Source organism: Nomia melanderi, chromosome 6, assembly GCF_051020985.1.
Source record: "Nomia melanderi isolate GNS246 chromosome 6, iyNomMela1, whole genome shotgun sequence".
Taxonomy (NCBI): Eukaryota; Metazoa; Arthropoda; class Insecta; order Hymenoptera; family Halictidae; genus Nomia; species Nomia melanderi.
In genome coordinates this window covers 14,838,523-14,856,324 of record NC_135004.1, presented here as the reverse complement: position 1 = coordinate 14,856,324, position 17,802 = coordinate 14,838,523, and the positions used below count along the sequence as shown (strand labels likewise).

Here is a 17,802-nt window from a genome sequence, read left to right as displayed (position 1 = left end):
GACGAAGCAGCCACGAGTCAAAACGATCAGAAAGGATCGGAAGTCAATGGATTAATTGCGAAAGTCAAAAACGCCGATATCTGGTCGAAACAGCGGATATTCGAACGTCATCGCGGAATCGTCGAACGTATCGTGCGTTCGCAGAGCAGTATCTACGCGTTTTCCATGCCGGTGATTTTATTAAAACAATAGATGGATGGAGCCGGTTTCCAAGGAACAAAGGGGGAAAGATAAAAAAAGTGGTACGTACTCGAAACGCATCCCTCAGCTCCTTCTCTTCCTGATCCTGATTGGGTGAGGCGGTCTCGTTCGCGCCGATGTTGCTCACGATCTCCACGAACTCCTCGAAGCTGACATTCCCGTCCCCTGGAAAAAAGAAAGAGCGATGACGTCACGATCATTCCTGCCTCGAGTTCCATTCCCGAGTTTCTCGGAACTCTTCCTCCCGGCCGACAAGACGAATGATGTTCTCCGTTTATTTTCGCCGAACAGCCGAGAGAGAGGGATGAAAAAGCAAAAACAAAATACTTTATCGCGCGTCGTATCACTCGCGCCATCCCGATAAAGACATTTTCCCCGAGAACGGTTTACCGCTTTTTATTTCCACGCTTTTCAGCGTGAAACTCGTTTAGCCGTTGCGCCTCGAACACCCTCGCCCCCGCGCTCGAACGTGAAAACTCAGAAGCCACGATACGGAGGGATTAGCGAACTTCGCAGCCCTAACCTCTCTCTTCTCCGTCAATCTTGAAGCCGCCGCTGCTCGGGAGAAAAGCTGCTTTCCCGACGTTCGGCTCTTTCAAACGCGAAAATCGCGTTTTCCGTCATTTGCACTCCTCCCCCTTCCCCGCGATCGCGAAACGGCGACCGCGTGAAACGGGGAGCAGACGAAACGCTGAGACAAAAGGGATACTTCGCGCGGCGGACGTTAGGGATTTCCTTATGAGCGAGTCCCGTGGGAATTTCGGTCTTAGAAAGTGGGACCGCGATTTTACGCGGAGCCAACGTTCCTTGAAACTTATCGAGTTTCGCCGCACTTTTATCCTTCTTTCCGAAACTCTTTCTATTTTCTTTTTAAGTTCTCCTTTGTCTCATTTCCCTCTAAAATACCTTCTCCCATGAGCACGAAGAATTTGGTTATTAAATGACTTCAGCATAAGGAGCGATGAACGAATTCATATTCTTCAAGTTTCATCTGAAAGGCGACTGACAATTGATTGCCAGCGTGACCCTGAAATACTGATAGCAAATATTCGGATTACCGGAAGGGAAGTTCTTTCCGCTGACTGCCCTCGGGCGAGCAGTCTTCCGCGTGCGAAAAGCGTCGCAGCTGTCGTCTAGTGCTCGCGACATTGACATTGGCGCCGAGGGAGATGACAGAATGTTTGGCTAGCTGCTCCCGGCGTGGACTTACCGTCGCTGTCGCGCGAAACTAATTTCACGAGCAATTTTTCGCGCAGATCGACGGAAGTTCGGGGCACCTCGTCGACACGGTCAGTTTGTATCGGACACGCGCGAACGTGATCGCCGGAAATTCCGATACACGACATAACGCGATCTGTCACGGCCGAACGTGCCACCTTCCGTCTAAGCTGACGCGTGTCGTTTGTCGCTGCGGGATTTTGCTCCTCTTACCGGCTACCTGAACGGATTACGCTCCGAGCGACGGGCTAAGCAAATATTGGCGGTCGCTGCGTGCGTACACTAGCAACGAGCATCGTTGCACCGATTAAGCGTCGCCAGTTCGCGGTCTTTGTACCAACACTGGTGCACCGACCAAAATTCGAACGCGAGCCATCTGTCTAACGAGCTAAATCAACTATCGCCGCCGTACTAACTCGGAGGAAGTCCGTTCCCCTGGGGCTTCCGTGCAGTTAACAATAAGACGCACCATAAATTTCGTCCATTACTTCTAATTTCCAACTACAACAGTCAACTAGCAGCTACGTGTACCATTGTCTCGGGATACCAACGAGACAAATGGAATACGCGAACTCGCGTCACCGAGTTCGACTAATTAGAGGATTCACTCCCCCTTCTAATAGTAATACTATATACTTCATGGGAAATTAACGCGGAGATGAATACAATATTGAATGAATCCACATTCTGCTAATTCTGTAGAAACTTAACCTATAAATACATTTTGAAGCCTAGTACAGGTGACTTCACCCTTTACCACAGAATCCTCAACGCGAATTTCTAACTCGAAACACTGAATCGAACTAAATTAACCAATCTAAAATAATCACACTTATATAACACATAATTACAACAAACAATAACACTTTACGGATACCTATGAACACCAACAGTGCATCGAAACTATTTCAGCCGAGGGGTTAAGAAAACATTCAGAACAGTTACCTATTTCCAAACACACTCATAGATAACGAAGAATAATAAAGAAACTAACATGAAAATAACGCATCAACTGAAGAAGCCCTGTGCGCATAGCGCAGTTTCTACGTTAATGACGAACGTTCACAAGGGAGCACAATTATAATATAACAGATTCACCGCGAAGAATGTCCGAAAGTGTTAATTCCAGGTCCAGAAAGCTCGAGATCCTTGATTACCAGAGCGGCCAGGTATCCGCGCAGCAGTTGTCCGTTCGTTAACGCTCTCCCTGTACTCGCAGGCTGGCGAGTTATCCCCGGGCTAAGCGTTGGCCGGATTTCGGACGCGAAATTCCAGCGACGTTACCCGCGGCCAACGTAACCGGTGTAACCGCCGCTCGCCGCCACGGAATCTCCCGTCGCATCTTAAACGGGACCGCCAGCCGTAACTTGGCGAGTTCGCCGGAGAAGGAACGTCGCGGAAAATGAGCGGTGCTCGCCCCGGATATCGCCGGCGGCCGCGAGCCTCTTAATAAATTGGACCGTGTAGCTCTGCCGGCCGATGGATCGTTGTTTCTTAACTTCGCTCGTAATTCTTTTACGAGGACACGCCGCGACGTCTGAAATCCCGGCGCAACAGTGATTTATTCGATCGAGACGTCGGTCCGCGTGCACTTTCCTATCGAAATTTTGTTCCCGTTTGTGTTATTCGTCTTTCGGAGTCGGTTTTTACGAGACACAAGAACCTTGCATCTGTGTTTTATGATTTACTTCGTAAAGAAATGAGAATTGTTTTATCGTTCGTTGTTTATCCGGCGGGGAAGGAAGTTGGTTTAATAGACGTTTGGAAGATGGAAACCGTGTTTCTCTATAGGAAATATTTGCAGTTATTGAATTATAGATACATAGTTACGTTGATATTTGTATATGTTGATTACAGGAAAAACGATAGTGGATTTAGTAAAATTTACGCGAGGCGTAGCAGCGGTTAACGAGAATGCTCAAGTGAAATGTGCAGAGGTTAAAGTGTTAAGTCAACACTAGTCGAAAAGTAATGCGCGCGGTGGACGTTCCGCCGCAGAATGCAGTAGAACGAGTTAATTAAAACGGACATACCACGGCCGCCTTTGTACACTCCGCGTTTGCTTAATTAATCGTGCTCCCAGCGAGCTGTAAGCACAAATGATTTCAATGTTTCATTGGATTCAAATTTCAATAAACAATTCGGCACCGATCGCACGAGTAATGATACTGTTCGCATTCAATCGATCCCCGTACACGCGTGGTCGTTGTTCCGTTACTTGTTCCGCGGAATTGGACCGCTAATTTAAACGGACGTCATAAACGCATCAAATTTGAAAGGTATCCGCTATTAGTCCGGAGCCAAACAACGCCGCGCCCACAAACGAATTTCCTCGAACAAACACGAGCCGGCGATCGCTCCGCGGTAAAAACCGGAACGTCCGAGCGAGCCGCGCCGTTTTCGCGGATTGCGCAAGAGGGCAGAGCCGGGTTTCGAAACGATCCGACGGGAACCGTGGCTTGTTATGAATGCAGAGACGTCCGATTTAAATTCCCGGCGCGTCCGTCGCGGCGCGAGGCACGCGCGAGTATAAACGACCGAGCGTTCGTCAGAGTCGACGCCGATTAGCAACGCGTGCGGTCTCGACGGACCGACGCGTATATCAAGGATAAGCGGATCGCCTTATTCGCCGAATTTCCCCGGCGATACTGTCCGGAACACGAAGAGACTCCACGAACGCGAACGGTAACACGGAAATCATCGGGCGGACGGGAAATGGAACGTGCGCCTCGTTCAATTTGTTCGAAACTCCCATAGTGTTCGCCGTGGAAGTAACTTAAACTCCCATTAGAGTTGCCGCATCGAAACGGTATCGATATCCTCGGCTATGAGCGCTCTTGCGCGTGACTCCGGCGAACGGAATCCGCTGTTTCCGGTATGCCTCGAATATTTCGGCGACCTTCGGATCGCGAGCACGACTCGTCGATGTTAGCCTCACCGGTGGAACGGCTCGGTATACCGGCCGATTAGATTACCAACGATGCACCGACGTTCGAAGGGGATTTGCATTTCGCGAGAGTGCCTGCTCGAGTGCCAAAAGATCCCGCGATTCTCGATGTTTTCTAGCATTCAGGGATCAGAGTGTCCTCCTTAGACTCTCGCGGAGCGTTATGGTACTTGGACGAAGTCGGAGGATGCTCCGGCCGAGATCGTCGAGGCTCGATAAGTTTAAAGTTTTCTTTTTCCGTTCGGAAAACTAGGTTCTTAAAATGCATGTTGAAAGCGTTTCCCGCAAGTTTCGAGCCAATCCGGAGCATTGACGGAGCCGCGAGGGGCTGAAACATGATCCTGGACACGCGGGTCGCGGTGCTTCCGAGTAGACAAAGCTCGTGACCAAAATATCTCAAAGGCCGATTTGTTTCGAACTTCGCAGCGCTTTGTGCCCGAAACAAAAAACTGGCGTCCGTAGGCGGCTCTTCTCGCTCCGGAGATTAGTCTGCATTTTGCAGGCGAAAAACCGGCGGTTTTACTAGGAACTAAGCCTGATAACATTCATTTTTAACTCGCGCCATTTCTGTCGTTCGGAAACTCTCGCCCGACGAATCCGACGCAACTCGGCGTACCATTAAAAAGTCACGAAATCTTCTTCAATGAAATATCGGACGCGCCGGTGTAGACTCGCGTATTGATTTTTATGCACGTTTCAAGAATGCAATCTATTGTCGCGCTAAAAGCATTCGTCAGAAGTAACTGGCCGGAAAAAAATCGCGGAATTTAATATCGAGTCGGCCCGCGGATCATTCTATTCCCATCGCCGGTGATTTCTTCGACCATGAAATCCCTTGTCGAACGTGCCGTTTATAATATACCTCAGAAAGTCCCTCGAATGTTCACGCGCGTCACTTCGCGATTCCCGTTCGGCTAAACGTTTCAATTAAACGGTTATCGGTGCATCGATATTCCCGATGTCTCGGATTCCCGGATTCCCCGGAAGCAGCAGCCCGGCAGAAGGTTCACGGAATTTAATACGATTCCAAGTATCGACATCTTCAGCGGTGTAATCGCGTTCTTGTCCAGAAGTCCAGCAAACAGGCTCCGGCGTTGTCCTCGTTGGGTCTCGGATTTTCACGCGTCTTTCGCGCCGGTTGTGCGCCGACGATACGGTTCGACATCGGGGCCAGTTAGTCGAGCATCGGGCCATCGATATTCTCGATGACGCGGGGTCTCGCTTCGCCGGAACCGGCAGCTTGTCACGGAGATCACGGAACCGAATACGTCTCCCGTAACGCGCGGCTGCTTTGAAATATGCACCCGGAGAGCTTTGAAGCTGAGCTGGGATTGCCACGGGAAACTCCGTTCTACATTGAGCGACCCCTAGCCACGGCGCCTCGGACTCTGTTGAATCGTCATCGGCCGCTTCCTGTAATTCGCTCGGTTTGTAAATCGCGGCGGGATCGCGTGTATCCTTCAGCGTCGCGGACTCGGCAACGGAATGCCGTTGCTGCTGATGGGACGCGTGGCTTCCTGTTCGTTGTCAGCCGCTGAGATTACGTTCGGGTTAACAATAGATAAATATTAGTCTAAACAGTTGACCGACCTTTGTCACTTTTGTGAATTTGAATTCGGGAGGACAGTGTGCTGAGAGTGTAAAGGTTACTTTTGAACGGTTTTCTAATGGTTAATTGTATACTGATGATGTGTATCTTAAATTATGCTTTGTTTGCAGTAAATTTCTGAGTTGAATGTTTAGTTACGGATTGACACCGATTCATGTTTAGTTGTCGAGGGTTGAATGTTACAGTGTTGTCTTGAATTATTGGAAGCGAGACGATGTGACAGGGAATTTCGGAAGTAACTATGAAGTAATTTTGAAGTTATATTAACCCTTCACACGAGAGGTCGAGAGACTCCGTCACCGTTTCATCTGATATTGCGGAATCATAGAGTTTGATATGTAACGTTAAGTTCTGAGGAATGCATGAATATGCGAAGTATTGAAATAAAGTATCCTCGTTCCTCAGTTTGTGCGTGATTTCTCGATAAGTTTCATAAGTATTGTCTATGTTTGGAAACGTTGAAGATTTCTAGTGGAAAACTTTCGAGTGCAATGGGATGAAATTATGGTTACTTTGTTGTGCGACGTTTGTTTTAGAGTATGAGAGACAGTGAGTATTTGTAGAATTACCGCAATGAAAACGATGTGATTGATGATTGTATCGAGTTAGTCGTGCAATGAAGACATTAAATCGGAATTGATAATTAAAAGTTCCTTTTACCGTCGAACGATCGTTCTCGGAGTAACTGGCACGAGGTTATGTATTGGCAGAATACACGATAGGAGGAAGGAGCAAAAAATTGTGTAAAAAGGGATCGATTTCCGTGCGATGATGAACGCACGGTAGCGGTGAATTCAGTTCAGCCGAGGATCTTCAGAAATAATGGAAACGAAGTGTATTTACAATTGAGCGAAAAAGCTTTATAGTAGGCGCGCCATTGTTTTTTCTGCTTCCCCCCGGAATATGACGTACTATTTCCGTTATAGGATGGCGTTCCTATGACAGCTTTTCACGAATGCTGTTCACTCTTCCAGTAGCAGATGGAATCACGGCTATCCCGGCGCGACGTACTCCGATATCAAAAACCGCTGATAAAAACAACAGGAAACTGTAAACACCGGATACGGTGCTCGTGATTTATCGATCGGAGTCTCTCGAACGGAGCAGTTTTAATCGCGGCGTGCAACCCGACACGAGGTAGGCATTGCGAACTGTAATCTCGGAAAGAAAACAAACGCGCGATGCGCTGACGTTTAAACGCGCGGGGAGAAAGGACGCCGTCGAAATTAAGAGGAATTCGTTGTTTCCCGTTCGTCATTCCGCATTGAAATTTATTCATAATCAACCGTACTGTGCAATCAAAGCTGTCTCGCTTTTGAATCTAATTGTACCTATGTACTTACACCTTCCAATCATTCTTCCATTTATTTCATCCGTTTCTCTTGGATATCGTTAATTGCTTGTTATTTTATACTGCACTGATTCTTGAATTTTATTATCGTGATGGATTTAAGAAATACTTAGGTTATTCAAGGTTTGACAATAGATTTATAGAACCCGTCGGTTTAACGAGTACTGAATTTTTTCAACATTATTTGGTAACAATTTAGATCGATTTCGATTGATACAATTATAATACTAATTTCTGCGATCTATATAGACAAACAAGTAGTCTTCTATGAACGATAGAATAAAGTACAGGATAAATATCCGTAAATCTAGTGTTAGTCTCTATCCATACGCATCGTAGTCGCGCGTACTCCAAATTTCGCCTCCAAAGTCGAGATTTTTCGGCTCGAACGATTCTTAAGTGGTCCAGCCTTTTCACAGTTTAGGTTTTGTCAACAGATCGGGGCGAGCATAATTCAAGAAACCATAAAGCAACGTCAACGTCGGGCGTACCGCAGAATTCCGTAGTTTTATTCGTCTTGCTCTCGACGAATAACTCAAACTTCCACCTCCGACACTGGGAACACTTTATTCGAGCGAATTTCGTCGCCGAGCGGTGGAGGTACTTCAAACTCAACTCGACCGAACTTCCCGATGTAACGTTTCCCGCGGGTTTCGTCCAGGATAAAGGGCCGACAAATATACTTACAATTACTTCGCTCGCGTATAATTTTCCGACGAACGAGCCGCTTTCCAAGTTTTCGCGCCGACGAAACCCGCCCTTCATCCTCCTTGCGCCGACGAAATAATAAGCGCACCCCCGGCGAGCCACGATAAACTATTTTTCGAGCGGCCGAGGCTCGCTAATGAATGGTATTAAATTTCTGCCAAACAATCGTCGAACTTTGACCGATGTTTAAGGGGGAAACCGAGCGAAATCGCGAATTCTGCGATGGAAAATCCGCGCCGGGAACGAGAATAGGTATCACGGATGACCCATCCCAGTCAACAATGTGCTTTCCAGCTCTCCGCGCTTGATATTCGCGATGACTATCGTGAACTCACACACGCCGCATTGGGATGGAATGGGTAAGAGCGTACTTCTACTTTAAAGAACGATCACGTACGATTCTTACAACTCTACGGGAAACAACTGTTCCGCCTCAACATTCCCTGCGTTTCCTCCGTGATTGATGGTCTACAATTTCGCGCGTTGTTCTCGAAAACCGATGAATCTTGAAGAAATAGGTACACGATTATAAGATTTATCGAAGAAAATTTTTTGAATGTTCTATTAGAAACACGAAGGTTGGTGATGGTGTTCCTGTTCAAAGGAAGTTTGTTATAAACACTTTCATCTATACGGGCTTAGCGTCTATGGGTACAGTTTGACTAACAATTTATCAAATGAAGTCTGAGTAAATCTATCTCTTGCGGCTTTTAAGCTTCCCAACTGATTTATTTCGGGCCTCGAATTCTCTGGAGCGACAATCATTCTTGTCATTCATTTTTTTTTTTAAATTGTACGACAATTCTGTCTTTTTGTTGCAACGGAATAAAGCGGTTGCATAAATCACCACCGACGAGGGCGGAATCCCCGACTCCGAAATTCCGTCACGCCATTCAATTCCCCCTTTCCAGCGGACAAAGGACACGTGTGTAAAGTGGTTCGATTCGCCGAAATCAATTCGCGGTTCTCGTTCCGCCGGCTCGCCACATTCCAAACAGCGCCGCGATGAATAACGAACCCGGTCAGGCGTGCGCTCTCTCCTTGAAGTTATCGGAATCAACTTCGCCGGTCGTTCTTGGCTATCGACCGGCCGGAACTTCCGTCGACACCGCTAAATACCGCGACGTAACGCTGTTCGATGAATTGACATGCGACGTGTCGACCAATACACGCGTGCAACACGGTCTCGCCTATACAGGGTGGTCCACGCGAGCAACCGTTACAAAAAGACATCTCTTCCCTTTCACTGGGAAGTACGTTAGAATTTCAGAATAAAAGATTCTGAAATTATTTTACTAATACATGTACACGTTTAGCAGTTGCATAGAGGAGAGTTGAATCTAAAACGTGTTGTACGCCTTTGAAAAATATAGTTTTCGAACGAAACTCTTCGAATCATTAATCCATTCGAGTCCAATTACAAGCACTTGTATGTAAACGTATATAAAACACAGTGTGTCTGATGAATTTCTATAATCAGTTAGTACTGAGAAACTACCTCAATTTTCTAGTTAGCAGTGGAAACTAAAGGTATAAATTAAAATTTCTATTGGTTTCACAGTGGGACCGTTAAGAGTGACCCATAATCAAGACCATAGAGATTAACAAAGAGTAGCAATAGTTTCATATTTGAAATACTGAGTGGCGAATGATTTAGTAACTCAAATAGCAAGGGATCAGTACATAGTTTCCTTTTTCTCAACTATTTCAACATCCGATATATAATTTGACAGAATCTGTTCAAGATCTTGTATACTTTAACACTAGAACTACCATTCATTTAATACGATTAATATATAATCCCCATAAAAATTGTAACAATAGATTATTTTCAGTTTCTTCGGACATTCATTACAGTAGTCAAGTAAAACTACTGATTTTCAAGATAATTTTGAATATTCAATGCCTTCAAGATATCAATAATTGCGGTACAAACAAATCGAAACCAGTCATTTTGACTGGCACGGTAGTTTTAGTGAAGAATCTTCATCCACAAATGGTTAAAAGAACCCTAGTGTCTTAATAGAGATTAATCCTCTTTTATCTAATTTCTGTCTCATTCCCCTAACACAATAGTCGTGATTCTTCATTGTTAAAATTGCGTACACCACCCCGTATGTCTGCGGACCGACGACGTCACCCAAGGGACAAGTCGCGCTCGGTGTCCCTTCTCGATGGGCGCATTCAGGCCTCGCGACGCAGCGTCGCATCGGTAGCATTTCTATGAGCGTCGATTGCCATCAGCGCGGATATTCTTTTTCACCGCGGATTTTTTCCCCTTTATCTTGATCATTTCATCCCCCGCACATCCACGCGAGTCTGATTTACTCGGCGGCGCACGGCCGGGCGTTATTCATCGAGACGGGGATGCGGCCACGATGAAACGAGTCTCGATTACGTAGGCGTGTCCGTTAGCCAAGCTGCTTCTAATTACTCGCGTGCCGCTACTTTTAATTACACGTGTGCCGAATCACGCGCGACCTTGCCCCGATACTTCCCGGTATCGAAATTCGAAACGATCCTGGAACCCGGAGCGACGCGTCCATCGAACGAACCCGATCGCTTTTATGGAACCGATCCGATCGCCCGATACGCGCTCTTCCCTGGAATCCAACGCGATTCTCACGGCAGTGAGAATCAACACGTTAACCTTGATCAGGCTTTCCCCTGCAGGGATGCAGGTCTTTCTCGACCCAAATCGAGAGTAATTTTTGTTGTGATCTTTTTAAGAGACGAAGGTTAAAAGCGGAGCTCTTTTCAGTTTGCTCTGTAAATTAAAAAGTTGCGTGTGTACACAAGCAACAGACGTAACAGAAATGAACTTTTCTTGTTTACCATGCTTTAATGAGATTCGTTACGGAGGACCTGAATAAATTTTGTAATATCGTAGGATTTATAAAATATTGTTCCTCCAATTTGATGCTGGTTTCTAAGGACCAACACTACGATGAATGTTTTAAGTGGACAGGCCTGTTAAAGAGAATAAAACGCTGGAATACTGATGACGTCCATTAAACCGCGCGGGAAAGAATGCGCGCGAAAGAATTGTAATCGCGAGACTGGGAAACTTGCCGGTCGCGGAACTGTTGGATGAAAGGATGAAAAGATCATTATCTTGTAATGAATTTCGTGAAGATTTTTAATGGACTGGAGAGCCTCGCCGCGTAAATGAAGAGGGCCACGAATTGGTGTGCAGTATTGTTCGTTAATGCTGGTACTTTTCGTTAAGTCGTGTTTATATTTTCACGTCACACGTGGAATGAGACTTCGTTTTGCAGATTTCATTTGTGGACGTCAAACTTTTCCTTCGCAGTTTCGGATAAAATCGTGCAGTATTTTCCATGTACGAGTTGTTTAATATCGTCTCACGGTTCGCCGGCGCAAAGTTCCAGCCAATTAACGGCTTCCGCGGGCCGGGTAAAAAATTGAAACTATCTTAGCAGGGAAGTTCAAGTTATAATTACACAGGAACTGATGGCAAGGGAAGAAGTCGCGAGCGAGGGATGATATGGCAAAGTTTCCAGGTGACCGGGGAAGAATCTTCGTTTTTCCAGTGGAGACCACTTTGAAGGCTGGTGCTTGAAACAAATTAATTTAATCTGAATTACCGATCGGCATAATGTAATCGTGTTATGCTCGAATCCGATTAAACGTTCCGAAGTCTAAATGGAAAGGCACCGGTCACCTGCAGCTCGCGTTTAATACGTTTCGGCTGGAGAACGAACATCAAATACGCTAAAATGTGTAATTCGAGATATTCTAAAACATCTGCATACGTATCCCTCGTATCGGATCTAATTTTAACGCGCAACAACAACGCGGAGGGAAAGAATGACGCGTTACTCGAGAGAATGCAGGTACTACTTCGACAATGCGGCAGCGGACAAGCCCGTTGCTTCCGGCGGACGGTGGAATTAATAAAAATTCTGTCACCGCCGTTGTGAAGCCTTTCACGAGCAACGGATACAAACACGGTACGCGTCGCGTACCGAGGTGTTCCGCGAATAGAGAGGAAAAATTTCACACGCGGTAAACACGGGTCGCAATTGACGACGACAGCTTGCGAATTCGTCGCAGCGGGTGACCCGACGTGACGGTTGTTTAGACGTACAAGTAATTTCGGCTGATCCCCGGGAAAGTATCTGTCCCCGTCATCGCGTTGGAAAAGGAATTCCGGCGTCTTTTCCAGGTCGACCGAATTGCAGAAACGTACGACACTCGTAAAAAACCGGATCTACGATACCTTTATTACTCTGATAAAAGAAGGTACTTTCTTACTACTTTGGGAACCAGCAACAGGTACCTTTATTGCTGCACGCACCGCGTACGCACCGCCGAAAAGTTCCGTAAACCGCGTGGCAACCTTCTTTCACGCTGCGCAACTTAATATTCAACTCCCCCGTCTTAATTTCGACGTTTCAGTTAACGAAGTCATTCGAGAGCAGTGACTGCGATTTCATTTTCACAGACCTGACCGTCTTGCGCTTCGAAATACCTTAAAGTTTCGTGGCGAAAGGGCTGGAAGGGTTGATGAGATTGCGGTCGAGATATCCCTTCACACAACCACTGAGGAGACTCCCTATCGCGCAAAAATTTAATATCTTCTTCGACTTTTTTGTAGTTTAGCATCTCAGAATTCGAATTACAATGCAATTACGTAGAAATTGGTAGAGATACTAACGCTTAGATAGAACGGCAGAGGTGTAAATCGAACTGGAGGAAGGTGTCAATTATTTCGTCGAGTCCATGTACTGTATCAGAATATTTAGACACCTGTATACCTGTTACAACTCGAAATTGAATAAATGTATTTAGCAGAGATACTGCATTCTTAAATTACACGGATTAACCCTTTGCTGACGAAGATCCCTTGAAGTACAGGAGACGTTTAGCAGATGAAGCTAAATTATATATCGATTGCTTAGATAACTGAAAAACTATTCGAGCAATTAAATCACCCCTTTGCGACTTCGCATTCCAAATATGAAAATTTCATCTCGCTGAAATGCCGACGTTCGTCCGCAAATGATTAAAGTATAAAGTTTAGAGCTTCGTACGTATGTGCGATACTTTTTTGTAGAAAGAATTCCCAAATACATGTCGCCTCGTTTCTTACGGTCTCAGTGAAGTAGTCCCTTAAGATAGAAACGGGGATACCGTTGTCGTGTGTTGGGACAATAGAGATTCTAGTCTAACTGCAGTCGGCCAGGATTCTTGGCGGTTTCTCCCTTGGTTCTTCAAGACTGCGGACGAAACGGAATCAGAAGAAGAATACGAAAGTGGGGAAGAAAACTGCCTCGGTCGTAGGAGTATGGATATACAAAAAGAAGGAAAGAGTATGGTTGGCGGAACGGAATCGAGCGGGGGAGCGTCTGGCTTAATAAAGAGGCTCCGCTCACGAACGTCCTTCCCATTGTCAGGCGGGAGAACACTTCACGAAAATTACCCGCAATTAAGTCGGTGCCGTCGGGCAGAAAGGTTGTAAGTGGGCCAACGTGATTACACGGACGAATGGTAAACTCCGAAGATCTCGTTCCCCGACAGATTGTTCGCCACCTTGTTTACGTGGCACGTTGGACCACCAGTCAACTGACGAATCAAATGATTACGCCACCGTTCGACCGTCCATTATACACGGAGACATACACGGCAACCACTGGATTTCATTTAAGCGACGACAATATTTCGTATTGATGCAGACAAATGCATCGAAACGATCGATACATTTGTATAACATCGATAAACGTTTCTGGAACGGTTTGAATATGATTTGAAATACTTGACGATTTAATGGATTCGAGGTCACAGGTTTGATGCCAATGCTACGCAATATTTAACGTCAATGTTTTAACACGTTTTAACAGTGTCGCGTGTACACTGACAGGAAGATTGAAAGGGGCTATCCGTTTAAGCGACGATTACGGCTTGCTCTTTTGAAAGAAAATAATGCCGGTCGTGATAGCTGTTCACTACACCAGGATCACTCGAGACTGATGATGCTTGGATACTCGCCGGGAATGAGCGAAATTTAGAGAAGACATATTTCGAACATGTTCCCGCCTTTGTGCTCGGAATTATACCATTTTCATCTTTCTTTGTAATCCTTATTCTAGGTAACTGCTTCGAGACCGTTCAGACGTATAGGTCGGGTGCAAGTATTTTTTGGAATTATTAGAGCGCGAACGCTACGCGGTGACACTTTAAATTAGAACGACCGCGCTCAGAACGACGTATTGCAAGAAACCTCGGCGTCTTTGAAATCTCTTGCGCTCGAATCGCGAGTCCGAATTTGCACGCGATGCTTTGAAACCTGCCACGTTACTCTTTTGTTGGGAGAAATGGTTAAAGTATCCGGAACACCTTAGAAATACACGCTGCAGGTTTACTTTTTTTAAGGAACGAATGTAAACACAACAGGTTAAAAGCAGTTCACTTCTAAAAGGATTCTAAGAACACTGTACTCTTTCAAAACCTTGCCCCTAGTGTGCATGAAATAACGAACTGGCAAAAACTTGATTTCAGAGGTATTCTCGGGGAAATCGTGTTCGATAGACTCACCGTCGATGTCGATCTCTTCCAGCATGGTGTGAAGTTCCTCGGCCCTCGCGAACTGCCCGAGAGAGCGCATCACCCTGCCCAACTCCTCCTTCGTGATACTTCCGTCGCCATCCTTGTCGAACAGCTTGAAAGCCTCCCTGAATTCTACAACAATGAAATCCCGAGCACTTAGTAAACCGTGATTCTCTTGTTACCTTCTACTCGCGGATATTACATGGCCACTGGTTCATCGCAAACCGGAAACACTGGGAACGAAAGCAGTATAGTACTAAAACTCGTTCAAAGTAATTGATAACTCTCGCACCTCGAATATTACAGAAAAACTGTCCATATTTTCACTATCAAAAAATCATATGAACTTAACGAAGACACGTCTTGATTTGACATAACAAAATTAAAGTCCTATATACAACATTAAGTTTCCTATGCATCAAACATCGAAATAAAATAGTTTTATTTCTTAATTCACGTGTGTTTCCTATTAGTCGCTTCCACAGGGTGTCACTCATACTTCACCGGAGAACATTGAACATTTCTAACGAAAGACTTTCGTGTGCAAAGGGTTTAAGAGAGAATGTCCCGAGAAGCACGGTGTCACGAGTGATTCCGTCACGGTTAATTACTCGCGCGGAGCAAAGTTGGCGAACGCTGGACGAGACGTAACCCGATTGTCGAAGACACCGCAGGAATCGTGAGACAGACCACTTCTCCCGCGACCCTTGGCGGGTTTTTTTCAAACCGTGGAGTTAGGGAGGTGGGTCGTTCGAGCTGATTAAACGCTTCGGTCAATAACATTCCGCGATGTTTGATGGCCGCGGGTCGGCGCAGCGCGGCGCATCGGCCGGCGGCCACGGTGAGAAGGGACAAGCGGTCGGGCTCGGATAGTCGGTGCTTGACTCGACCGTTTAATAGCCTCGTTTCACGGCCCATTGATTTTGTACGTACCGGCGGCTATGGTTTTCCTATAAGCACATTCTGCGCCGGCATATCCATGCGCTATTGTTTGCCGGCCGGCCGGGGGAATGAGAAACGGCGGAGAGGGGCCACGGCGAGAGACGAAGCGAGAAAACTCGTGATTTCGCGCTAATGGGTAACGGCGAAGAAAAAGCGCGCAGGAAGGACCGTCGACAAATAGGTTCTGCTTAACCCGGTTACGGGATCGCGGTTTCGCGTCCCTTTCTTCCTTCCCGACCCATTCTATTCCACTTTTTCCTCGAACCCGTATTTCGGACACGTTTTACTCATACATATATGAGGACACTAGTCGGCCGATATACATTATTTTTTAATCGATGCGTTTGCCTTACCCTCTGCACTCCGAGTGATTTTTAATATGATCTTTCAGCGACTGCGAATCATTTCTACTATGAGCTACCAGTTACTGGAGTATTTACAATGGTGCGAGCGCATCTGTGAGAAATTGGAGATCTTGTTTTGTCATTGAGAAAAACGCGTATGTATTTTAAAGTTATGTTTGATTAAAAAGAGTTATAAACTTATTTTACAATGTCGTCGACAATGGAGTGCAAAGAGCTTACTATCAGAGGTGAGATAGAAAGATCAGATTAAGTCGAGTAGAGAATCGTTGGTTGTAAGTTGACGGAAGTTCCTTGGTGTCTTCTGTTGATTCTCGATGAAGTTTCGTCTACCATTATTATTTTACCAGGTCGTAAATCTGTTCCTGCGTCGTTTCATCTTTTATTACTATTGAACCATTTGGAAGCTTGTATTCGTACAACTTTCCCTATTTCTTCTATTTGCAAGCAAGCCAGCCCCATTTCGCGAGGAAACCTTGGTACAGGCTACATCCACTAACTCAAGACGAAACCGCGCTTTAGTTCCTCGATAGCGTTACTGAAAAAAACGCCAGGTGAAAGCCGTGGAACTTAAGTCGTCGACGCAAGAGTATTCCTCTTTGCGGCAAAGCGATAGGCAAGCTCTCGCGTGTCGCGTCTTGACAAGCGACACGCGAGACTTCTTTGCCTCGAATTTCTTTTGACATCCCTCGGTTTTCAGCGAGACCCGTTCGGCACCGGTGGCCGACCGACGAATCCCACTGGCTGCGTAAAACGGCTTAACGACGGCCGACCGTTTTCGCAACGATGAAAGCGCATTTCATATTGGCTCGAACGATCGATCGTTACACTTTCCACGCCCCCCTCCGTTTCTTTTTGCATTCGAAGTTGAAATCGCGGTAGTGAAAAGGTCGGATATAAACTTCCGACTTTCCAACGGCCGCGAAAACCGTGCCGAGGAATGGTACTTCCGTTTGCGCGCGACATGCACGCCAGGAAAATCAATTCCCGCGGGACTTAGCATTAATTGGAGAGATTTCGCCTGGCGGCAACCGCGAGCTCCGTGTTAACCGCGATCGCGATCGATGGGAACAAGCGAAAGACCGAACCGTACGCGCTCGACGTCGGAACGTCATCGCGGCGGAGCTAACGAATCGAGAAGGTAACAGCGAACGAACGTTCGAAATACGAAAATTCAATATTGCGATCCGCCCTGACAGATCCCGAATGTTCCGTCCGTAATACTTCGAAATTCTTCTCTGTGCCGCGGACTTCGAGAGGAAATTTTTGTCAGCGCCTATTCGTTATCCGTAATTTTTGAAGTCACTGAAACGTCCCCGACGAAGAAGAATTGCTGGCTACAGACTGAACGGATCCTTTCATTCGGTGCAGCTGGAAATTTTGAAATTGTAGTCGAAATCGTACGCTGCGATGATCCGTCGGATATCGGTGGAAAGTTTCCAAGGTACTCGATGTTTGAAGAATAACTGTTAAGCAATAAATTACTATCCACTGGTATGTGTCTCGCGCTACACAACGCGGTGTAACTTTTAGAATATTGTATAACGTGCTCCCGTGAACCGCATCAGAAGTTTCGAGATAATCACCTGCATAATAAATTGTGTCACGGATCTCCGAGGCACGCGGTTATCAAAATTTCAACCATTTGTATTTCCAACTTTGTTCCCTTTGTAGTGATTAATTGTGAGAACGATGGTAAATTCAGCATCTCTGCTGCGTTAAAATATTCCGTCAGCTTTTAATATCCCCTCATTCGAGATTCCGCGATAAGAATTTCTTTTTAGACTCATCTGAAGCAATGTATTCGGATAAAACGTTAACAGAAATGATTTACCGGATTCTTCCATCGCTTCTACCTCGGCTATTACAAATCTGGTTCTACTTTTTCATACCG

General features: G+C 46.0%; 1 protein-coding gene across 7 annotated transcripts in view; it reads right to left on the bottom strand.

The window, feature by feature from the left end:
• LOC116430136 (uncharacterized) overlaps window positions 1–17,802 on the bottom strand; it is a 100,815-nt gene that overhangs the window by 35,189 nt on the left and 47,824 nt on the right. For all 7 annotated transcript variants that reach the window (XM_031983856.2, XM_076368740.1, XM_031983852.2 and 4 more), the window contains 2 exons: window positions 14,593–14,736; window positions 251–366 (listed from right to left, as the gene is read on the bottom strand). In XM_031983856.2, the coding sequence (XP_031839716.2) occupies window positions 251–366; window positions 14,593–14,736 (260 nt within the window). The remainder of the gene's footprint in view (window positions 1–250; window positions 367–14,592; window positions 14,737–17,802) is intronic.